This window comes from Lissotriton vulgaris, chromosome 1_1 (genome assembly GCF_964263255.1).
Source record: "Lissotriton vulgaris chromosome 1_1, aLisVul1.2, whole genome shotgun sequence".
In the NCBI taxonomy this organism is placed as follows: Eukaryota; Metazoa; Chordata; class Amphibia; order Caudata; family Salamandridae; genus Lissotriton; species Lissotriton vulgaris.
The window spans coordinates 962,298,076-962,323,618 of NC_141685.1; the positions used below are offsets into that span (position 1 = coordinate 962,298,076).

Consider the following 25,543-nt stretch of genomic DNA (forward strand, 5'->3'; position numbering starts at 1 on the left):
GCGACGCCGACAGCTTTATCCATCGTGGGACAGCTCGCTCCTCCATCCTGGTCGCCGACAACGCCTCCTGGTCCGTGAGATCTGCAGAGCCCAGCGTCGCCCACTCACCTAGTCGAGGTGACTACCATCCGGTGCCCTCCTGGTGCCACCTGACTACTGGCTAGTAGTCTCGAACTTGGTCCCCTCTGCTTTCAGGTATCGTCCATCTTCAAGATCCAGGCTTGTATCACTTCGAACTCTCTTCACTGGTCACCTGCCAGCATCTTCCTTCCAGGCTCCTGGTCCGTCTACTAGGATTCCCGACGTCTTTTGAGACCTATGCAGCTGCAGCCCCTGGGCTAGGTAACTTCGGCATTTTGGTGCCCCAGCATAGCCTCACTATCCAAGGGTCAGAATCCACTTTCGTTTTCCTCCTACCAGGTCGGGATCGCCCGAGAACACTAACTCTGTGAAATCTAGCTACCATAGACTTTGTCCCGCATCACGCGTGAGAGTGCACACACTACACCCGAGTCCCCTGGGCCTCCTAGAAGTAATCTAACGATTCTATAGTCAAGACCTAGCGATTCCAAAGCCTATTAGTACTGTACTTACCTGCTAGTAATTTCGCATTCCACTTTCAGAGTATATGGTTTTCCGTGCCCCTCGGGCATTTGTGTATACTGTGCTAACTTAAGTATTTTCGTAAGAGTTTTGTTTTGTGCTTAGTACCCTGTCCTCATAAAGAGTACAGGGCTGTTGTGATTCTAATAAATACACTGTTTATTTTCATAACACTTGTGTGGTGTCCTTTCACTTGGTATTCAAGGGGTATATGTGATGGTATAACAGCTGGCTTAACACGCCCTCTCGAGTCTTTAGCCTTAGACTGCTCGTATCCACGCTACTAGGATAGCTGGTCTATAAGGTTGACTTACAACCAATCATCAATAAGGGTTGTCTGGACTGATACATAGTGATCACTAGAATAGTGAGCACTGCATATCAGGCCAACTTCTCACAAGAGTGACAAGAAATCCAACCAATGATAAGCGATGGGGAACCCAAAGCCCCGGTCGGTTCTTGCTAAGCCCACAGTATGTCTTGCAACAGACAGAACATGTGCTATCTAGTTTGGCGAGAACTAAACAAGGTGTAAATAACAAATTGAAAGCGATACAGAATAGTCAATCACTGGAGTTCCAATAGTTAAGATTTGATATGTCCTAATACCAAACCATGTGTGAATGGAAGAGTGAAGTATCTGCTGAAGGGAAGTAAAGCATACTGTGAAAGGCCTATGTAGGAAAAGCAGAATTAGTTCAAAAGAGACTGTACAAAGAACTGAATTTTGGTTTCAGCTGGCCCTACCTCGTGCTGTTAGTGAACCGACACTGCCACATTTTATTTTGGACATCACTACTTTCATTGACTGCAGTTATTTATTTGGAGGTTTTAGAGAGCAATATGTATTACCTTTCAATTAGATCACAATATATCACTCAGTGTGTAATAATATATTGTCAGTCTATCATGGGTCAATGGTGCCAAGGGTTGCCAGTCTATACTGGCAAACTAGGAAGTCGACTAGCACGTGAACGTTAAATACGGTGCAAAATTTAAGGAAAATCTTATTAAAAAAACTCAGCCTAAATCTACAGATCTTAGATCCAAGATGTGATTGACATTGTCTCAAGCCAATGGCCTTAGGTTTCTGAGACTATAAGCTTATGGTTGAATCCTAAGAACCAAAGCTCTTTAGACTATGTAAAGAATGCAAAATGTTTGCCATGAATACAGCCAGCACCATTATATGTCAAATCTAAAAAACTGAGCGCTCCTAGAAAAGAGATCAACACTTGGCAATGCTGCCATCAGCTGTAAGCTTTATATATATTTGACTATAAGTGAGTCACTGCAAGGAGGATGAAGATCTTCCAAAAAATGCTGGATTTGGGCATTGGTTTAGACCCTGATTAGTTATACGCTAAGAGGAGCAAAGTTAACATGTTTTTATGCGTCCATTTTGCTCTGCTTGATTATAACTTGTTCGAGTTTCCAAGATCGTGAACCTCTTCCAACTGGTAATTCCGGCTGGAAAAATAGCATGAGGTTTTTGCTGCACGAGCAGCCAAGCCTTATTCTGAGCATTGTTTTTCTAATACAGGGAGCATAAAAAACTTCTCCTTCCTTGCCCCACCCTGCCCACAGGCATATGCACACATGGTGGTTTAGAGTTAGACGCGGACAGACACTATTCTGTATCCCCTGATGAAGGGCAACTCCAGCCCGAAATGCATGGGGATGGGATAGTTGTCACATGTGAATAGAACGAGCCTGATTTGTCATCTAGGATTTTAAAACCAAGTTGAAATTAATGAAGACTACCATCATTGCGATTGATTCCATGAATAAATTCAAAGATTGATAAATGAAGACCCTAAGTCAAGAGTAATTGATTATATAATTGAATTCCCCTTTGGGTCCGATAAGCAGTGCAATCAGGGGACGCTCCCCATGGTGGGGAATGCTATTAATGATATTTGATTGGCACACTCTTTGATCTAAGAGTGAAACCATGCTGCACGCTACAACTTGTATACTCCTTATACCTTTTGGTCAAAGAATTCGGAGTGCGCGATCTACACAACAAATTGGCATGCACACGTTTACTATCTATTCGGGGCAGGTGGTAGAGATATGCCCTAAAACCGCTTGCAACAGTAAATACTGTGTGTCATACCACCAGAAAAATAAGTTCCACAGTATAATTCCATATTCCATGGGATTTAACTCATAATTACACCCTACTGGGGGGATGTTACCAGGCAGTAACTGTCAAAATACAAGTGATTTCACTGACTCCAAGTGCCTTGCAACTCGAAGTGAGAGTCTAAGTGAGCTACGGTTGAAGGCCTCATCGGAAGCATATCTTCTAAACAAAAATAATTTATGGAAAGATTTCCAGATTTAACATGATCAGTGGGAAAGGGTGGAAAAGAAATTCTCTAAAATAATTATGGCGTGTTCAATATAGGGGTGTTTTGTCTGCAATTTGTGGCTGTTTTTGTCCTCAGTGTTTCATGGACTGATCAAGAGTCCCAGGGGAACACTGAATTAGTGCCAGCAGCGGATATACCGTCAGCGCCGGCCTCTGTGGCGGAAGATCTCTCCAATTAAGGACCCGATGCACCGAGGTTGTTTCCATGAGTGTTTATACTCCTGGCATTCAGGAGCAAGTCTCTCCAAAATAAGACATGCTTGCTTACAGAACATACTGAGAGTCAGGCCCTAAACATCATCTGGTAGAGAAGACAATAGCATTGAGACGGGCGCTGTCACATATTGTAAGCCCTTTGTGCAATACACTGGGCGTGTGAGATGTGATGAGTTGCAAAAAGAAAAGTCCTGGTGGAACGCATGCTGGCGGTGATGTAAATTATTTTTTCAGGGTGATGTCCGCCAAAGGTGTAATCTGCACAAGATATGGCACCGCCTTAAGTGGACGGGTAAGGGCTGTGGTATCTTCTAACAGGGGAATTTGGAAGAAATCATACATTTTAGCCCTTGCCCTGGTATGGTCATAGTTCACTGCATCACTTTAAGGGGAAAGGAAAGGCATGCAGGGACACCATGGTGCCCAAGATGGTCCAAAAGGACACATCGAGTGGCCTCTGCAGCAGGATCAGGAGACATGTTTTGATGGTACCAAGTCTGGCAGCAGCCTCATGGGACACCAACTACAGGACTTATACATTCAACCATGGGGGCATATGGCTGCAGGCATCAATAAGCAGCTAGGCAGAGTCACCAGTAGTGGGAATATGTCAACCTGGCAGTAAGTGTGCATGAACCCGAATGTCCAGGCTACTTGGCTGACACTGGACAACATTCTGGCACACGCGGTGCATGTCTACATCCATGCGTTGGGAACAAGGGAAACAACATGAGACATGTGGACAAGGAGTCCATGTAGAAGGTAGAGTGATGGCAAAGTGCATAACACAACTCACAGACACACAGAAGCCAAGGTCAGCAAGGTGGACAGTGAAAGTATCATGGCCAAGAAGGCAAAGTAACATAAAGGCAAGACTGATTCAGCCACTAGGTTGGACGTCGCTTATGTCACAGTTGCTTGCACCTGTATCAGGACAGCCCAGTTGACTTCCCCCACCGTAAAAGCAATTAAAAAGATTATTTAAGTCCAATGGTAACTAAATGCTTATAGGAGAGATTATTTTTGCAGATGAAAAAGATCAAGAATGAACGGCCAATCAACGTGCAGGAAAGCTTGCGGACATGGCGACACCGCAGAAAGGAACACATGCGGTATGTTATCATTTGAAGATGTCAGCTTTGAAAAAAAAATATTACTACTGTGTCATTCACATAAGTTTACCTTTAATGTCAAAGCTTTGATGTTTCTCTTTTTATTGTCTGTACCGGTGAAATTATGGGGTCTCGAGCTTGACATAGCTTGGGACAGTAGGTCAGGGGCCTTTTAACGATTGGGGGGGGGGGGGGGGGGCAAGGAAAAACATATTTTGGGCACCTGTTCAGAACAGCTTTGAATTTATGATCCAATTTCAGCTCTTTCGTGCACTCTTTGGCCAGGTCACTAACAGCTCATGTTCTGTATGTTTCCATCTAATATTCAGGGATATTGATGTGGGTTTTCAATACTGTAACAGCAGCAGCAGCTCATTAACATTATACCAAATAATATCTGTGACCCCTCTTCTTTTTCTAATGCAAGGTCCTGTTTTGCTCTAAAAGAAACATTTTTCATGGATGGTGCAGAGAACATCAACACAACATTTCTCTGAAAAATGTCTGTGATGGACTCCCACAGATTACCCACATTGAAAATACATTTTTAAAAAACGATATTTAAAACAATTTGATACATATCAAGACACTGAAGAACAGAGCTGGCTCTGTCAGGGGGCCCATGACAGGCTGGGGCCCTGGGCCAGAGCCCACATGTTGCGCATGCCTTAACACGTCTCTGCAGCAGGTTGCAATTAGACCTGGCTGCCAGATCGTGCAGACTTCCATAGAAGGTGGGTGATAGGGTTGGGGGAGTCACATAATCACATGTTCACACCAAACGTATGTGCTATCTCCACTTGTGGCCACAGAACCGTCTCTGTGCGTTCCCGGGCAAGAACACGATCACAGCTGTTTTTAAGTCTTACTCACAAATCTGGAGGAGTTGTCGTTCCGAAGAGTTTTAGCGTTTCCAAAAGCTGCATGGAAAATAAAATACACAAACCTCCGTTACCGTGTAGTAGTAGGGCAGTTAACTGTAGAAGATATGTTATTTTTTTTAAATGTTTATACATTTGTAAAACTAGTGTGAACAATTCTACTGATGTGGCAATAAAAAGACGGTAACCACTTTGAGATGCAGAATAAAATATCTTTGCGGTTGCCCCACACATCCCCTCACTTTGCAACCCCGCACCTTCTCATCAAAAGATTTCACCACTGATTCAGGGCACAAGCAGAAGTTGGGGAATGACAGTTTTCACTCAAGAGCACCAACTTTCACATGTACTACAAAATCTTTCTGCTTGACCCATGAGGTAACCACGTCAGATCTAATTGAGAAAGAAAGTTGGGGAGAGGAGTTGGCCTAACGGTTAGGGCGATCGACCTCGAATCTGGGGGCCTCGAATCTGGCCAGTGCCTAACAAAAATGAACGTGTCCTCATTTAATGCAAGTGGTGCTACGTAAGGCATTCTGATACCCGATTCGGGTCATGTATAAAACTCTGTTAAAAAAAAAAAATTGTTGTGGCGCATTTCCAACCACATTGAAAGTTTATACTGGGGTCTGAGGAGGTAAAGCATTTCTGTCGAAGAAAACAGATGATTTTTAAATCTTTGTTAAAAAAAAGTTTTCACTCTTTTGTTACTACAGTTAAATGATATTTAGTTGAGAAGGACGTAGCAGCTATGTGAAACAAGCATTGGCAAAACCAATATGTCTCACCTGTGCAAGAGCTATATGCTTTGTTAATGTATTTTAGCCATGCCATTGCTAAAATTTAGGGGGGGGGAAACAGTATGATGTGGCCAGAGGGCGGGGTGGAAGGGCCAAGCAACAATGCAGGAGGAAGTAAGGGAGATGAGGCAAGCAAAAATAGGGGGAGGGTGTAGGGATATAGAGTAAGTAAAGACAAAGCATAGGAGGTGGGGCGATGGAGAAACAATGCTGAGAAGGGGGCTGGTAGGAGGAGGGAACAGGTCAAGCAGCAACACTGGACTTGGGAGTGAGATAGGGCAAGCAAAGAAACAGGGCAACAAGGTTGTGACGGGAGGAGGATGCAACAAGCAAGCACGGCTGGACAACAATGCGGGGAGAGGGATGGGGTAAGCAACTATGAGGAAAGGGACATGGGGGGAGAAGAGATGACCTGCAAACACCTGCACTCTTTGTGAGTGCTGCCAGTAGATTAAAAAAGTCACCTGGGCAAGAAAGCGTGAGCAGCAGAAGAACAGAAAGGAAGCAGTACTAGGGCCATGCTCCATGAGAGGTAGAAACTCATGAAGAAGAAGTGAAGCCAGCAAATGCTCACCAAACAAGAGACATCAAATAAGAGTGACATGAAGCCAACCAGTGTTAAGCAATGAGCGGGTTCTAAGCCCCTTTTAAGCTAACAAAATATCTGGAAAGCAACAGCTCATGTGCTGTCACAGGTGAGACCTAAAAATAAAGGTAGCCATGAGAAGGCTATGAGAAAGTCGACATGTTTTGGCATAAAACCAATATTGTATTATACCGGTATATAAGTTATTTTCCTTTGTTTAGGGGAAAAGTTCAGCTTTGGATAGTTATATGGCATTATTGTGCATGCTTGAGTGCACTTAAAATTTCACTAGTGAGTATAATGATGCATTCACGACCAGCTCATGATGTTTGGTGTCCAACAAAAGGTTTAAAAAAGTCAACTAGAAGCGATAACATTAGTACATGCCAGATAGAAGGTCACGGTGAGGGTATGTGAGAGAGAAAATAGGAGTGGGCACAGAAAAAAAAGAGCTCCTACTAGATAGAAAAGAGGTAGGGCCCTTTATGTATCAACGCATTTCCCCTTAACAGATTTTTTTTTGCAGTTTTATATAGAGCAAACGTATTGGAGCGCTTTATGTGAGCACCAGTTACGTTACACAAGGACACATTCATTTTTGGTAGGCACGGGGAGATTAACTGATTTGTCCAGAATCACAGGATGTTGAGCTACAGTCAGCAGCTCGTTCGTTACGCCACATCATCGCACTTATGTGTGTACATGTTAAAAAAAATCACTTTCATACATCAGGCCCCAAGAGAAGCAACTAGCATGAAGTAGAAGAGAAGAGGGGAGCAGAAGAAGCGTGTTTAAGATGTGGTATGTTCGTTCATTGAGTGAATGCAAGTCTTGCCTGGTTTTGAATAGACATTTCTGTACCAGGCGCATCTTACCCTCCAGCACGGGGTTCGACTGCAGCAGCTGTTCCTTCACTTGGTTCACCTCCGCTCCCTTATTGCACACAGCCGCCACGTATGACATCACCAGTTTGCTGGCCTCTGCAAACAGAGCAACAGCAATATATTAACACTTGCTCTGCACAACGGGGTCAGAGAATTTGGCAGCCAAGGAGCATTGTTACATTTCAGTTCCACGGATACCACATTTTGGAATGGTGAACATGACTGACCACAATACAAGGCTTTAACATTTGGTCACACTTGTACTTGACGTGTGCCTTTTTTTAATAACAGAACAGAGCAAACATTACATAACAGTGCACATTCTGCTTTACAAGATACTGAAAGCAGTTGCAAGGGTAGCTATGAAGCACAGTTTCTCAAGATCATAATGGCAGTGGAAATGACAACAATACCTTTAGACCCCAACATCGCCAATAAAATAACACCATGTGTCCTTTGACCCCAGTAAGTGACCACTGCACATTTTTTAAGCAATATTTATCGAAAACTCAGATGTAGGATGTCAGTAATCTATGGTTGGCAACGGGCACAAAAACCCAGCTACTAAAACTAGCAAACACTTAGGGACTAATTACGATGTCGAGCGGACTTCAGTCCGCCCCACACCTTCTCGGTCCTGAGACCGACAGACTTCCGGTCAGCGGTCCTGACCTCCAGTCGCATTCCTACATTTCCCTATGGGGACATGCATTACGGCCGTAAACCGCCCGTAATACATGCTCCCAAAGGAAAATGGGAGGTGCTGTTCATCCCTGCACCCCATGGCAGGCGCCTCAAGGTGCCTGCCACGGGGTGCAGGGATCAACAAGGGGGCACCATAGGTGCCCCTAAGTCCCCAACCAGAGGCCGCACACACAAGAGGGCCCTTCTGGGTGCCCCCAAACACGCTTTCCAATATGGTTTCAATGTTGGACAGGCTGGCATGGACACCATGCCAGAAACCATAAATCGTAATCCCAAGGGTGGAAAGGCCCACCCCTTTGGGATTACGAGCCAGTTCCCACTGGCTGACGGGCTCCTTGACCCTGTCAGAAGCCAGCCGGAATGACCGGCCAGTTTCAATTCAGACCGGCCGATACTTATTCAGCCGGTCAGCATTGAAACTGACTATCGTAATCGGCCCCTAAATGGATGCTAACTTTTAAAATATTGGTTTTACTTAGTGATTCCAATTGTTAATACAGGTCACCCGTGCTGTTTTGATCTTATCAATTAGATTTGTTTCGTAAAACGACTCCATGTTAAGTTAGAGGAAACCCTTCATGTATTGGATTCTATTGGAAAGAGCTTTGGCTCAAAATTATCAATGTATGCATGCATGTGTGTGTGTGTGTGTGAGAGAGAGAGAGAGGATTCCAGGTGTATTATATGGTATGGCTGAAGTGAACACAGCTGTGGTCCGTCCAATGGAGAGCTGAGGTACGGTCGAAGGAAATGTGCTTGCTGGAGGTGAAGATAGGGTCGAGCGTGTGTCCGGCTACATGGGTGGGGGTGTCAACAAGTTGTTTGAGTCCGAGATTGGCCAGGTTGTCCAGAAGGGAGTTGGTGTTGCTGTTGTGTTTGTTTTCAAGGTGGAAGTTGAAGTCTCCTAATAGAATGTAGTTCTCGGAAGCAAGGGCATGTGGGCTGATGAAGTCAGTGATGTCATCGCTGAATTGAGTGCGGGTTCCCGGAGGCCTGTAGATGAGGGTGCCTCTAAGTGTGGTCCTAGGGTCGGTGTGGATCTGGAAGTGGAGATGTTCGGCGGTTGCAAGATTATCGTCGAAGCTGGTCGTGATTTTGATGGAGTTCCTGTGGATGATGGCGATGCCTCCTCCTGTTTGGTTGGTGCGGTCTTTTCGGATGATCTTGTAAGCGTCCGGTATGGCTATAGCGATGTCGGGTGCTGATGATGTGTTCATCCATGTTTCTGTAAGGAAGGCGATGTCCGGTGACGCAGTGTCGAGTAGGTCCCAGAGTTCAGTGGCGTGTCTGTGGACCGAGCGGGTGTTCAGCAGGATGCACTTCAGGTGGTTAGAGTCGGAGATATGATTGGAGGAAGTGGATTTGGTGAGGGTCCTGAAGCATGTAAACTTGCAGATGTGGCAGGTGAATGGGCCGTGGGTACGTCCTGGGGTGGCTTTGCAGCATTGTGGTGTGCGTCCGGGGTTGAGGGCGAGGAGAGTAGCGGCATCATATGTGAATCTAGTGGGCTGGGTACGGCAGGGGCCAGGGGGTCTGGCGTTGGGCGCGGTCCAGGCGCGGACGGGCGTAGACGGGCTTACCTTTGGCGCACCTTCGGCACGCATGGCGCGTGAACGCTGCGCGAAAATGCATCTGTCATATATGGATAGTGGTGGGGGAGGGGCGAGGGAGGGTCAGCTGGGAGGCGGGCCGGGCTGTGGGGGACGGGCTCCGAGGCACCACAACAACAAGGAAAATGGCAGCAGCTAAATGAATCGAAACTGGAGGTAGGCTGGGGCACAGACAGTCAGCAAGGCTTTAATCTTTAATATAGCAGTCTAGGCAATGCACAGTCAGCTTAGCGGTACAATTCGCTCTACAGTAATGAAAGCGTGACTTAAAGCGACGTATTAAGTGATCCCAAAAGCGCAAACAAGTAAATAACGATTTTCCAAAGGTTGCAAACAGGCCCTCGCACTACAGCGCTATGCTGTGTAGGAGGCAGCAGAAAGCGATATCAAATTGTGCAGCAGCGCAGATAACGATACCAGGCAGGAGCTGGGGGCGAGGGGAGCGACCACCTTCAGCAAGCGTCAGGACGGTCACATAGTGTAAAGCATTCAACAGTACCAAAACAACAAAATACCAATGCCACACAGCATGAAGAAATCCAACACCAATTTATAAAAGTAAATTATATTGTCATGAATTTTTAGAGACCAAGATGAGCAAAATCCACTACAGGGTTCTGGAGATACAGCTTTTTGAAGAAAACGTGAATCTTATTACAACCGCAAACAAGCAATGGTAACTATAACATTTGTAAACTTAAAAAAAAGCTTTAAAGAGTTTTGTTCGACTAATCGGACCCGACTTGGGTGACCAAATCCAACAAGATAGAGGTCTGGGGGGCCAATGAGGAGTATTTGGACAGTTACCTAGCTACAAAAGCGTTTTCCAGTCCAGTTCCAAAACTTACAGCATAGCCACCACAGACTTCAATGGAGTGGTCCTGATGTTGCGGATGCAGAACATGGAAGATGCTCAAGGATGCCCTAGGTCATGTGCAGTCGACAGGGTAGCCTTTGCGTTTATTCCTTAGTCAACGGGTCAGGCAGGGTAACTTCGGCAACAGAGGTCGGGGACCCTTGAAGTCCTCTTTGAGACAGTAGAAGGCCAGCTACAGCTGGGCTACCGGTCTGCACCCACAAAGGTTCCACCGGTGACCCTTGGTGGAGGCTAGTGTCCCTCTTGGGTGACCAGTCTGGACTTGGATGACACTCCAGAGTTTGGTTGACTCAGGTGGAACTTTTGGCTATCAAAAACCAGTCTCTTGGGCTGCCCAGCGGTAGTCAGCTACGATTCTTCTGAAGTGGCTACTGATTTGCAGATGTGGACTATTGCAGCTTTATTGGCCCTGGTGCTGTCGCAGGGGGTCAGCTGACTGGTCTGGAGCTAGAGAGCAACTTTCCCCTGAGCCAGGAGCCACAGCAAAGTCCTCTCTTTGCTTTCCCATGGTGCGGCAGTTGCAGTTCAGCAGATGGTGTAGCCTCTATTTGCCAAGTTCAGGGGTCAGCAGGGCAGCCCTTTTTCAGTGCTCTGGCTAGGTTTGCACTGGAAAGGCATGGTGAATGCTTGACATTGCGCAGAATTCTATCCATCAATTGTTTTTTTGTATTTGCCACCCTGTGTTGGACGGCTGTGCCCATACATGTGTCTCATGCTCTCCATGCCACTAGAGTCAAGCTAGCCTGACTGATATGGGACGAAATCCTGAAACCTGTGCTAGGATGCTTGTTTCCAGTTCAGGAAGGACCTGGCTTGGCAGTTCGGGCAGACCTGTTCCCATGGGGAACAGGGTCAAGACTGAATTGCAAATGGCTGGGTCTAAACTGTAATGGCATGGGAAGCAAAAGAACAATAGATTTAGGCCCAGATTTCCGCACTGGGGTAAATGTATGACATTGCTCAGCATTCTGAGAATCAATAGTTCTTTTTGCATTTGTCACCCTGAGTGGGAGGGGTAAGCCCAGTCATGAGTCCCATGCTCTCCATGCCACTGGAGTCATGCTAGTCTGGCTGATGAGGGCTGAAACCCTGAAACCGGTCTTAGGATGTTTGTTTCCAGTCCAGGGAGGACCAGGCTTGGCAGTTCGGACTGGACTGTTCACCCCGAATGGTAGGGGTATGCCCGGATGTGGATCCCATGCTCTCCAAGCCCCTGGAGTCAAGATAGCCTGACTGATGAGGGGTGAAACCCTGAAACCAGTCCTAGGATGCTTGTTTCCAGTCCAGGGAGGACCTGGCTTGGCAGTTCGGGCAGGGCTGTTCCCATGGGGAACAGGGTCAAGACTGATTTACATATGGCTGGGTATAAACTGGAATGCCACTGGGAGCAGAAAAACGATGGGTTTAGCCCCAGATCTCTGTACTGAGGTGACTGTATGATATTGTTCAGCATTCTGTCCATCAATTGTTCTTTTTGCATTTGTCACCCCAAGTGGGACGAGTAAGCCCAGTCATGGGCCCCATGCTCTCCATGCCACTGGAGTCAAGCTAGTCTGGCTGATAAGGGCTGAAACCCTGAAACCGGTCCTAGGATGGTTGTTTCCAGTCCAGGGAGGACCAGGCTTGGCAGTTCGGACTGGACTGTTCCCATGGGAAACAGAGCCAAGACTGATTTGCAAATGGCTGGGTCGAAACTGGATTAGCATGGGGAGCAAAAACACAATAGATTTAGGCCCAGACCTCCATACTGGGGTGAATGTATGACATTGTTAAGCATTCTGTCATCAATTGTTCTTTTTGCATTTGTCGCCCGCGTTTAACGGGTATGCCCAGATGCGGGTCCCCTGGTCTCCATGGCACTGGAGTCAAGCTAGCCTGGCTGATGAGGGGTGAAACCCTGAAGCCTGTCCAAGGATGCTTGTTTCCAGTCCCGGGAAGACCAGGCTTGGTAGTTCGGGCTGGACTGTTCCCAGTTCCTCAAAAAGATCCCCGACAAAGAGCCCGCCCGCGGGGGACTGCAGCGCCACCCCCACGAGGAGCTTAGCCTGATTATGAAGCATGACACCTATTTGGATGTGTGAGGGCACTTCCTTAACAAGGAGGAATTCCCCCTTTATATGATCTAACCTACACTCTTTGACAGAGTTCCTGTCACTTGTCCTTCTAGCAACCGGACTGGTCAGCTCTTTCCTAGGAACAGCTTCCCTCAAGAGATTGAATCATAGACTCTAGGGAGCACTGGTACTGGACCTCTCTTTCCAATTGCTCCCAGTCCCCCTTTTTTGTGTATTTGAGGTGCCATATATATGCCCAGAAAGTGCCCTGGGTGATCATGCCAATGGGCTACCAGGTCATCTTCCTCTTGGTGATGTCTTTCTGTCTATGTGTGATATATAACAATCCACTCTCAAGAAGCATGAACCCTTCCTTAGGTGTTAGGAGTTTGGTTACCCACCCACAGGAAAACCAGTTTGGCCACTAGTCTCTCTTCTCACTCCCCAAAGCCAGCCTGTCTACCTGGAAAATAGATAGCCCCTCAGGAGCATGATCACCATTTTCCCACCAAAGATGGCTTCTGCTTTGGAGATCACCTTTTAGGCCAACACTCTGAGCGGCTTCCTGTGAGGCGGATGTAACACCTCTCTCTGCAGTAAACTACTATTGTTCACAATACTGGGAGTCATTCATACTACTCAGCAGGTGGGTTGAAAGCCCTCTCTGGGCCAGTGACCATGTGAGGTCATAGGACAAACTGGGTCACAGAGTGACAACTTTTAAAAAGCTGCATTTCCTTAATAGTGACATTAAATTCGACTTGGGCATCAAGTCGGGTTTAATGCCACAATTAATTTGACACCTCATAATACCCATATAAGTAGTCCCATTTACAAGTTAGCCAGGCTGAGGGGTCAGCCTGTAACACAGTGTTAGCTAATGGGGCTACAAACTCTCCCACAGCAAAACGAACATGTTGAAGTGTTGTTGTTAAGACCTATATAAAATAATAAATGTCTTACTTACTAATATACAGCTCCAGGTCTTAGGGCTTGATAGGCCTTCCTTAGGGGAGCCTTCCATATATTGTTACAGGAAGCCAGCCGCTTTTCCATTCAAACTAACGGCAAAGCCCCCACTTCCCTTAACAATATAGTGTTACCACTGCCCTTCCAGTCTGCAGTGTCAGGCTGGACGCCGTTTTCACCTAGTCCCACACAGGGTGGCACAATCAGTACTGCAGCCCTGGGTGAACACTCTGCCTTACATGCCCTAGGTACCATCGGTACCATATACTAGGGACTTATAAGTAAGTCAGTCTCTGCCTATTGGAGGTAGCCAATTCAGCATACACTTTGTAAGGGATGTACGGCATTAAGATGCGTACTTTTACAACGCGTGCCGTTACAACGCGGTTTTTTCAACGCAAGTCGTTACCACGACTTGCGTTGGAGGGGGTGCGGACTTATGAATTTTTTAATTTACTATTCCAACCCCAGCCTACGTACAGTAGGGAAGGTGTTGGAAAGTAAATTAAAAAATTCCTTGTCCTGCAGCGCCCTCCAGCGCAAGTCGTGGTAACGACTTGCGTTGAAAAGACCGCGTTGTAACGGCACGGCGGTGTAACAGCCGCGTCGTAAAGGCTGTTCACCCTTTGTAAGGGTTTAGAACAGTGGCACTGAGGCCTGGGTAGCAGGCCTTAGTGCACTCTCAGAATCGATAAACCAGCAGCATCAGTCCAAAAATGTGGGGTTGAACATGCAAAAAGAGGCATTGAGACGGAGAAAGAGAGAGAGAAAGAGCGTGAGTGTGTGTATGCGTGTGTGTGTCAGATAGACTGACCGTTAGGCACTTGTATAGTAATGCGGTTGAGATGTGACCTACTGGCAACCTTGATGACATTGGACGCAACATACTTGAATTCTAGTCATGGATTGCCTTGCAGCTCATTGTTACAGTCTTGCTTTCACTTCTATTCATTTGGTCTCTCAGACACTCACATCACTGCACTTGAAATTATTGACCCTTTTAGTCATTTCCTTCCTCTCCTCATTCTAGGAATGAGACACTTTGTGTTTTTAGTACTGACTTTCCTTGAATCAAGAGCATGCAGTGGTTTAATGGAAAATATGTTTTAGAGCGCTTGGAAGACTCTAGCACCCCATCTGCACTGTAGCCGTATTGTCTTTTTCAGTACTGGAGCCCTATGGAAATCTTTTTTAATTGATTATAAATCTTAGTTAAAACCTGCTCAGATGTTATCAAACTTCCTCAAAGAAGATGGGCCTCGACCTTTAGCCAAGGCCATCTCAGACTCATGGACATGTCTCAGGAGGGACCACCATTCAAATGCCTTTGGGGGATTAGCAGAAATGCATGCCTGGGCTATGCATAACCGAGCACAGACAATCATTATTGTCAAAGAGCACTTAATCCCCCCATCGTACTCAAACTTGACCCCCATCAGTATCTCTTTAGGGGATAATGAGACTTGGAATCGTAGGGCAGAGGACATTAGCCTGGTTACCCCGTCCAAAAACCCTGCAGGGCTGGGCATATGGCAAACATATGCACAATGTCGCCAGCTAAGAAAGTACATTTGGGACACCTGACTTTATCCCTAGATATATTGATGTCCCATTCACAAATCTTCTCAGGAGTATAGTATAGAAGGTAAATAGTCTTAAACGGTTATAAATTGAGATTGAGCAATCGACAATCTCAAGTGCCCTCCGAATCTCAGACATATCGAAGGATAGAAGCCAACTCCATTTTGTTGCCAATACATCATTATCATCAGTGGCATACTGAGAGAAGTCCTGGTACATCATACTTATCAATGGATTCTTATCTAATTTATATAAATGTAAAATTATCTCTGTGTCTTCAAGATCCACCAGGTGCTAACATCCTGATAAAAAGTAGTCTCTTACTTGTAGATACTTGAAAAAATAGGAGTTAGGGAGCCCTTGGATGGCCTGCAGATCGGCAAATGAGCAGAAGCAAATCATATCATACAGCTGCCCCATAGTCTGAGCCCCATATCATGCCCAGACCCTACCTATAGAGTCCTGAAATACTGATGGGAAGGCAGGCTCATCCCATAGTGGTGTTTCTTTATTTAAAAAAGCTATAGTGAATTTATTACAGATGTCCTGCCAGATACAGATGTCATCCTTTACAATCTTAAGCCAGACCCTCTTATAGTTATTAGGGTCTCCCAGCAGGGAGAAGAAAAGCCTAAACTCATTCCCAAGTTTTAGCTGGTAACAAAATGCTGCTACATCTGGGTATGCCGGGATTAATACATTAGTCAGATTTCCTTCTAACGCCACCCAGAAATGTAACTTCAAATCAGGGAGATGGAGCACCCCCTGTTTAAAAGGATCAGGTGTTTGTTAAGCGCAACTACTCATCCATAAGGGTCTCAAGGCGCTGGGGGGTGGGGGAGGGTCGTGGGTTCCAGACCATCAAGGAGGGGGTCTGTCGAAGAGCCAGGTTTTGAGGTTTCTTGCGAAGATGGGGAGCGATGTTATCTGTCTGAGATGGAGCAGAAGGTCGTTCCAGGCTCAGGCCGCGCAGAAGGAGAAGGAGCGGCCTCCCGATCAGGTCTTTCTGGTGCTGGGGGACCACGGCGTAGGAGAGCTGGGCTGATCGTAGGGTCCTTTGGGGTGCATGGAATTTGAGTCGGCAGTTCAGGTATGCTGGGCCGGTGTCGTGGAGGGCCTTGTGAGCGTGGGTTAGCATTTTGAAAGTGACTCTACCTTTGATGGGGAGCCAGTGGAGTGTGCGCAGGTGCTGGGAGATGTTGCAGTGTCTTGGCAGGTTGAGGACCAGTTTTGCGGCGGCGTTTTGGATGTTCTGTAGCTCGCGGTTGAGGTTTTTGTTTGTTCCGGCATAGACTGCGTTGCCGTAGTTGAGCCTGCTGGTGACCAGGGCGTGAGTGACGGTCTTTCTGTGTTCGAGGGGGATCCATTTGAAGGTCTTACGTAGGAGGCGGAGGGTGTGGAAGCAGGCACGAGACAGAGTTGATCTGGAGGTCCATTTTGAGCCCTCAGTCCAGGATGATTCCTAGGTTGCGTGCGTGGTCCGTGGGGGTGGGCGGGCTTCCGAAGGCGGGGGCCACCAGGTGTCATTCCAGGCGTCGGGGTTTGAGACCATGATGAGTACTTCCGTTTTGTTGGTATTTAGTTGTAGGCAGCTGTTTTTCATCCATTTGGCAACAGCTTCCATGCCTTCTCGAAAGTTGTGTCTGGCAGTGTTGGGTACGTTGGATAGGGAGAGGATGAGTTGGGTGTCATCTGCGTATGACACAATGTTGAGTCCGTAGGTTCTGACAATGGGGGAGAGTGGAGCCATGTAGACGTTGAAGAGCGTAGGGCTGAGGGGGGACCCCTGGGGGACTCCGCAGTAGGTAGGTTTAGTTGGTAGGTGTAGGGTCCAAGAGGATAGGGGGGGACTCTGACCCGCTGCGTACTGCTCGAGAGGAAGTACAGATAATTATATCATAGCCCAGTTGCCAAAATAATAAATGATCCTTATATGCAACATGAGTCTCTGGGGTCTATACATTCCAATTTCCTACTGCACAAACGGTTGCTTGCTTCATGAATTTAAGGACATTATTCATGCATTTTATGCTAGCCATGATCCATGAGAATAAATCTGGCACCCACCCATACTCTGGACCATATTTTTTGAAAGACGTAGAGAAAGAATACAAATACCGTTGAAAAATTAAGAGCATTCAGACTTATTTTACTCTCCCCCTACCCCCATCATCCACATCAGGCTATGTTCTCTGCTTGAGGAGGCTGTCTATTGTTGACACCCCACCCACCGCACTCCCCAACCCCCTGCCAACCCCCATGTTCCTAGAATGAAATCATCCCACCTCACTGAGCTGTCGATAGATTGACAGCCCTGAAGAGAGTGCCTGCCTCCACTCCATGTTCTGACCTCCCCCCCATCAACCATCAAGGCATATTAGCCAACAAGCAACCAGTCCTAAAAAAAAAACACAAAAGAAATCATCAGCCCAAAAGAAAATTCGAGAAAGAAAAGGAAGAGCACATAGGAATCATGTTAAGATAGAAAGAGAGCTTACAAGAACTACATCACAGACGTCCGTAGACTATAGTACTAAGTCGTAGATCACCTCATACTACTCAGAGTCTGTGAAGCATCTGTCTCTGAATAGCACATCAGGATCTGCCCACAAATAATGATGTTAAGTCAGGCTGGTTCTCGCAAGAAAACTTGGGCCCCAACAGCTTTTAAGGGATCAATAAAATGCGGCAGATTCCATCATCGATCCATAGTAGACTTGCAAAGGTCTGAGTGTGCTATAATCAACATTGCATCCACTGAGACAGGTGTATTAAGGAGTGCCTTAAGTGAAATTGCCAGCCTAGGAAGAAAGTTCCCAACCTATATTAGGATTAGACGGGCCTGCGCTGGCTTAGAATTACTCAGATTATGATTAAGGGGAAGACGGTGGGCCCACTGAATTTGTGAATCCCAGTCTCAATCCATCAGCTCTGGAAACGCTTTTGCAAACAGTTGCACAATGTATTTGCGAGAGTCTGCCCCTTCCTCCCCCTCCGGTATTCTGAATTTCCTAAGGTTGTTTCTCCTCTGGCGATTCTCCATATCTTCCAACTTGGTTTGTAGATACTCCAACTGACTGCTATGATTCCTATACATTTAACTACAGTTGTTCCCACCTCCTCCATATCAGACACTCAGTTATTGTAGCTGGTAAACTCTGTAGCGAGGTTGGAAAATGTTTCAGACATCTTGGAAATTGATGACTGCATTTTTCGATTGTCTGCCTGTGACTGAGCATAATTTGACTGTGCCTCAGAACGCCAGACTTGGAGAAGCTGTAGAATTGCCATAAGAGACGGTTCTTAGGGCAGTTCTTGATGATTATCCCCTATGCAGGCTTCCTGCAGTAGTGATGACGTAGAGCAGTCGGAGGGGGGGACCATGGGATAAATCAGCAGTTAGTTGAGGGTGCTGGTTTGAGCTGTTAAGTGGATAATGCTCTGTGAAGGTTTTTTTCCTTCAGCTGTTACAGTCTGAACTGCTGATAAGTGGCAAATAAGTGCCCTCACCCCCCGCTTTTGAGGTAATCTACTTCTGGAGCAGACTGCTCTTAGCACCAGAATCCCCCATCTTTCCTGGTTGCCACAGATTCAAAGGGTCACATGGCTGATGTAGTTTGAACGGCTTGGATAGCTTGCTCTTAATATTACCCCGCCTCTCTTGAATAAGCTGGGCACCCTCCTCCTGACTGCAAAGTTTATTGCTACCAATGCTACCCTCTGGATATGTCCAGAAGCGTAAGAAACAAGGGAGTCTCAGCCCCAAATAGCTGCCTGTCGTGGTCGCCTGCCTGCTGAGAGACTGGCAAGGCATTATATTCTAATACAGCTGCCTTTAAATCCCAGTTTGTAAAGACTGCATCCCCCACCTGTTCCCCCAAAGAGTCTGATACTGTACTCTCGGCTTTTGTGCTGCCTTCCATAACCCGCTGAGCTGCCAGGCGGAAGAGTTCATCTCTTCCAGGGGAGGGTGTAACCGGGGGATCGCTATGGTGTCTGAGTCGAAGCTGAGGGCTGGTGGAGTGATGCATAACAGTCAGATCCGCCAAGTCAATAGCAAGATGATCGCCTTCTGTCACTGAGTCCACATGTGATGAGGCGATCACAATACCCCCTCCAGTCATAGCTGCTGCCATGTTTGCCTCTGCCAATGAAGCCCCTTCACTAGAGGCTGATCTCTTTTTGGCTGCCAACTGAAGACATTTCCTTGCTACACCAGATTGTAGCAATTTCAGAGTAGGGCGACCAACTGGGATTTTGTATGAGAGGGAGCCATTGCTTTAGGGCTGACCAAGGCCTCCTCATTGGGTGGCTGCTCTTGACCCCGATCCCTGGTCTCTGCATTGCACCCCTTTGCTTCACCGCAGGCCTCCTCCCCCGCGGAGCATGCTCCCTCGCTGTGGACCAATTATAGAGGCGTATGGCCAACTGTTGCAGACCCGCGGCTGAGAGTATGCTGCCCCGAGTCCGCACGACCTGCCGTGAACCTCCACACACCTTGCAGCCTCCTGCCGTGAAGCCGCAGCAGCATCCAGGTTATCCCAAGCCGTAGGCGCTGCATGCGGCTGCTAATAATATGGCATCTCTTACTCAGCTCCTTCTCAGCAGCTCGCTGCCACGTCTGGAAGCCGGTCGAGGTCGTTGAGGTCAGGGACACAGGAGAGGTGAGTGCTCCGTAACAGGATCAATCACCCATCTTTCATCCTCAGTCAATTTCCTCAGGTCAATTTCCTCAGCTTGAGAGAAGTTTCATTGTGCTCTACAGTGCTAAGTTCTATCAGGTTCTTCCCACAAACTCCACAGGTGCATTCCTGTAGCTTTTACATCTGCTTTTAAGGTTTTCATACACTTTGGGTCAGATTGAATAAGGTCATCCATTTGTAATTCTGTACCAAGCACTTCCTGTTTTTGTCTGCAGATGTAAAAACTAATAGTTTACTACTGTGTAATACAAGTAAATCCTGATCAGATATTTGGGATTTAACTGATTATTAATCTCTAGTAAGGGCCTGACACAGTGTTTAATTTATACCGGTGGTTGCAGGTGCAAGCACCAGCTTCAATTTTTGGAGTACAGGACTTCTTTTTCATCATCGGACTTTGTCCCAAATAAAAAGAAAGCAAGCTTGAAAAAGAAGGCGGAAGAGGAAGATGGGGAAACAGTGATAAAGAGAGAGAAGGGATGAAAAGAACCTGTAACAGTGAGATTAAGGAAGTGTAGGCATCAAGCGTGGGGTGGATGGAAATAAGAGACATAAGCTGGAATCAGGACTAGGCAGCCTTGCTGTTATTTAATTCTGGCATGCTGCTGCTTTCTAATGTAAGACTTTGGGCCACAGCAAATATAGTTTTACAAATTAAGCACTGGGCTATGAAGTTTTTGTTTAGAATCGAGTAACAATCAAATGGATCTCCTTCATTCTTTCATTCATTCATTCAAAAGGGGTGTGTGACTGTGCTGCGATTTTACAAACCTCAGCTTTGCCAAAGTTCAGAGTATGAAAGGCGCACTGAGATATAGCTGTTCTCCTCTGTCCAGTTTGTAGAGACAGCACCATTATCCTGTTGATGTGCCTAAATTAGAAACCCAGACACAGGGCTGTAAATCTTTAGATTGTCTCTCTCGGATGTTTATAAATATGTCCATGATGCTTTGAAACACTATACATATGTTACAAATACAGTACATTGCAATGCACTCAATCAATTTTCCAAGACTATCGTAACATCTCCCAGATGTGCTTAGGGCAGAAGTCTAGACACTTCCTAACGTGGTATTGTTAATGGCCACGCTACTTTCAAGACTTAATGTGGCGTTTGACCAGGGTGGTGGCAGCACCTTGTGATCGCGCTTGGGATTGGCGAAGCAGACTGCGAGTCTCTTCTGCTACTCGCCTCACGCTGCAACTTTCAGTCGACCCTTTTTAAAAATTCTATTTTTAAACTCCAATTGATTTAATAATTGTGTAGTGTGTATTTTTAAATTCACCTTGGTGTACCGCTGTGTGCGCTGCTTACCGGTCCCCCTGGGCCTCGTTCCACCGCGGCTTGCCTGTGCCGATTGACGTGGAGGGCTAGGTCGGGCGCCATCTTGGGCGGTCCCGGACCCCGGCTGGACTCGAGTTAGCGGTCCAGCTCGGGGAGGGGCCTGGGCTACAAATAGCGATGTGTCCCAGAGCGCTCAGCGGTCTCGCGAAGCGGGCGCGCCGTCTGCGCGCCGAAGGAGCTCCAAAGGAGGGCCCGTCTGTGCCCGTCCGTGCCTCGGACGGGCCCAGGGCCAGCCACACTGCCTCCCCTCCATATGACCGAGATAGGCCACATAGAATTGCCTACTCCCGCTCCGATCTCCTGAATGTAGCTCCTCCCGAGGAGCAAAGCAGCTGTCAACAAAGAGGGCCCGAGCTTGTCGGGACGGCATGCCCGAAATGCGGCTTCTCTTCCCAGCTCACGCTTCCCCCGCGCTTAAGCGCCGACATGCATCACATGAAAACTGTCAGAGCTGGCCTAATTAACGCTAGATCTATGGTGAAACATGCAGCTGACATCTTCGAGGTTTTAACGGAGGGTCAGCTCGAGATACTATTCGTGACAGAGACATGGCTTAATAACTCCTGTGCTCCGACCATTGAACTGGCCGTTCCTAGAGGCTTTAAGATTGCCAGAGCGGACCGACCTCTGGGCAGAGGAGGAGGTATAGCAGTAATATTCAAAGATGATTGGCACTTTACCTCCGAACAGCTAGCAGTGGGGGTGGAGGGCGAAGTTCTTCATTTTTCGCTCATCATTAGCCCACACTTTACGCTAGGAGGATCCCTGGTCTATAGGCCCCCAGGCCCAGCCATGCACTTCCTTGAGGCGTTGGAGGACTGTATTGTGCCTCAGGCCCTGAACTTCCCCAGATTTCTTTTGGTCGGCGACTTCAATATTCACGTCGATAACGCTGACGCTCTGGAATCGCGCAGACTTGAAGAGGTCTTGGATCTGTCACAGCTCAGGCAATGGGTGTCATCTCCAACTCATTCAGGGGGTCACCTTCTAGACCTAGTGTGTTCTAACTTTCCCATTAAATTATCAGTCCCAGAAAAAGTCACCTGGTCTGATTGATCACGACCTGGTCAGGCTTTCATGGGAAGTGGGTAATGTGGGCAGTTCAGCTTTGACACCCCCCATCATGCACCCTCAGAAGATTAACCTGGCTGTGTTTGGCCACGAATTGTTAAAAAATCACCAGTCCCTCTCACCTGAGTTGGACATGGCGGTTGATGATTTCAATGGGTGGATGCGACAGGCAACAAATGCGTCCACCAAACATGCTACCGTACCCAGACTTCGTCACTGCCCCTCTCAACCCTGGTTCTCCCCCGAGTTGAGGGAGCAAAAACTGGGTTGCAAAAAATTGGAGCGAGTCTGGAGGCGTGTCTATAGCTTAGACGCAAAGGTCGCCATGCGTACTGCCCAAAAGAAATACTATGCCGCTATTAAAACTGCTAAAGGACTATACTATGCAGGAAGAATAGCTAAAGCGGAAAACAACAGTAGAGAAATTTTCTCTATTGTTAAAAGCTTTGTTTCCCCTATTGCAGAATCCTCCACCCTTCCATCCTCTGGGGAATGGTGTGAAGTTCTGTCGAATTTCTTTACAGACAAGATAGCCAAGATTCAGCAGGGTTTTACTTCCACATCATCGACTGAGAATCCAGGATTTAATATCCCCTGTATGCCCGATCCCTCTGATACCCAACAGCTCACTAACTTTGAGCTGGTAACAGAGGGTGATGTTTTGCCTCTTCTGGAATGCCTTAAATCAGGGTCTCCCACCGATCCGTGTCCGGCTCGGGTTCTGTCGGAAGTGGCCAGCACTGTCTGTGGGGAGGTTACCCAGATCGTAAACCTCTCTCTTTCCTCGGCAGTGGTTCCTGCCGAGTGGAAACAGGCTAAGCTTTTGCCGCTTTTGAAGAACCCAGGCCTGGATGCCTCGGTTCCCGGTAACTACCGGCCTATTTCTCTTCTCCCTGCCTTAACCAAAAACCTCGAGAAAATAGTCTTCCGACAACTAGATAAATTTGTAGAGTCATCCAATGCCCTGCACCCAGCCCAATCGGGATTCAGGGCCGCTTACAGCACAGAAACGGCCCTGGTAGAGATGACGGAGTCGATCCGGGAGTGTCTGGACGGGGGCAGCAGAGCAGTCCTAATCCTATTGGATCTCTCTGCCACCTTCGATACCGTCCCCCATGCTCTCCTCATCGCCAGGTTATCGGCCATCGGCATCGGCGGCAATGCCTTGGCCTGGGTGTCCTCATTTCTTTCGGGAAGGACCCAACAGGTCTGGATGCCACCTCATGCCTCGGAACGAAAACCACTCCTTACGGGGGTCCCACAGGGTTCCACTCTTAGCCCCCTGCTGTTCAACATTTATATTACCCCTTTGGTGTATCTTGCGGAACAGTACGGGGCTAAGATTATAGGATATGCGGACGACACGCAGCTTCTTTTCACTGGCCTGACGATCATCTAGACACAGCTAAGGTCCATCTCTGCCTATCCTCAGTTTTCCGATGGCTTACACTGGCCCAATTAAAATGTAATGAGGACTAATCAGAGATCCTCTTTTTTGGATCTTTCCCCCCCAAGTTTCAAAAATGTGCTGTGGCCCCCGAACATCCCATGTCCTAAGGAAATGGGTGGCCCTGCGAAAAATCTTGGGATTTGGTTCGGAGAGGATCTAAAATTTGAGGACCATATAAAAAAATTGACCGGAGCGTGTTATGCCACCTTGAGAATGCTCAGGAAATTCTTTCCATTACTCCCTAGAGAGGCGAGGGAGACAGTTGCCCGAGCACTCATTCTAGCAAGACTGGACTACGCGAACTCCCTGTTCAGCGGCATCCCAGCTTATCTGACCAAACGTCTGCTGGTCATTCAGAATGCCACTGTTCGTCTTCTCTGTAACGTCCCCAGATGGAGGAGTGTCCGGTCCCATATGTCCGACCTCCACTGGCTTCCAGGTCCGCAACGTATCCTCTTTAAAACCCTGGTACTCGCGTTAAGAGCGACCCATGACCAAGGACCAGCCTATTTAAAGAAAAGATTTACACTGTATGCCCCTACAAGAGCTCTACGATCATCCTCTCCATTTAAAATGACCCTTCCCCGATTCAAGCGAACCAGACTAGGGGGACAGTCCATTGCTGTGGTTGCTGCTCGTGCCTGGAATGTTCTCCCCTTTCATCTGCGCTCCAGCCAAACAGTAGCCCAATTTTTAAAAAATTTAAAAACCCACCTTTTCAGTAGCAGTTTCTAAGCTGATCCCTGCTCATCCGTCTTTGCTTCTCCCATCGCGCCAGGATACTCCCCAGTAACAGTGCGCGTTACAAAACCATTTATACATATACATACATACACAGACTCTTGTCACTCGTACCACATGAGAAGGTGTCCAAGCTCCCTGGTCCAGTGCCCAGAGACACATACTGCGTCCACCTCACCTGTTTTTCCTGCCCCGCTCTCTCCAGTGATGAGGATGCACTGGTCTTGGTCCCGGTCTCTCAGCGACTGGTATGCTTCATCAGCAATAGCGTAACTATGGAGGAGGAAGAAGAGAAAAATGTTTTTACGAGCAAGCTTCGAGGATTTCGGTGACCTACCCTGAGCCAGATATATTCCACCAACCAGTCCTGAACTAAAGCATATTCACCGCAGCATACTCCGTTACAGACCACAATGGCGCGATAGCATCTGATATTTAGTGGTTGGGGATTGGAAGTGGTTTTGGAGAGTTCATATATATATATATATATATATATATATATATATATATATATATATATATATATATATATATATATATATATATATATATATATATATATATATTTATACACATATGTGTATATGCTTATATATACATTCATATATATATACACACACACACACCATGTGTCCACTACATAGCAGCATGAGATTAAGAATTCTCTCTGATGTTCCTACAAGTGTCCCCTTTGGAGATTGTACTTGTTGGCAAGTCTGCAGCTGACGCGAAAAGCCTGGTTTTAAAGTTCATGCAGCAGAGCAGTCTAGGGTGGGTACCCCAGATTTCCAGATCAATAATTCCCCTTGCAAGTCCAATAATTTCATAAGGTGACATCTCACTCTAAGGACTTAATTAGAGGAAAACTCTTCCTCGGGGAGGACCCAGATGCTCCGCTCGTCCTTCCCACGAGACTTAGTACCTTAATGAGTAGGTTAACCGCAGAGGAAGTGGCTCTGTGGTGAGAACACCTTGCAA

The 25,543-nt window shown here is 47.0% G+C and overlaps 1 protein-coding gene across 1 annotated transcript in view; it reads right to left on the reverse strand.

Annotated features, from left to right (window-relative positions):
- MYO1A (myosin IA) overlaps positions 1-25,543 on the reverse strand; it is a 359,821-nt gene that overhangs the window by 237,498 nt on the left and 96,780 nt on the right. Inside the window, exons 4-6 of the mRNA XM_086959948.1 lie at positions 24,744-24,838; positions 7,451-7,555; positions 5,182-5,228 (exon numbers count right to left, since the gene is read on the reverse strand). Coding sequence (XP_086816074.1) covers positions 5,182-5,228; positions 7,451-7,555; positions 24,744-24,838 — 247 coding nt within the window. The remainder of the gene's footprint in view (positions 1-5,181; positions 5,229-7,450; positions 7,556-24,743; positions 24,839-25,543) is intronic.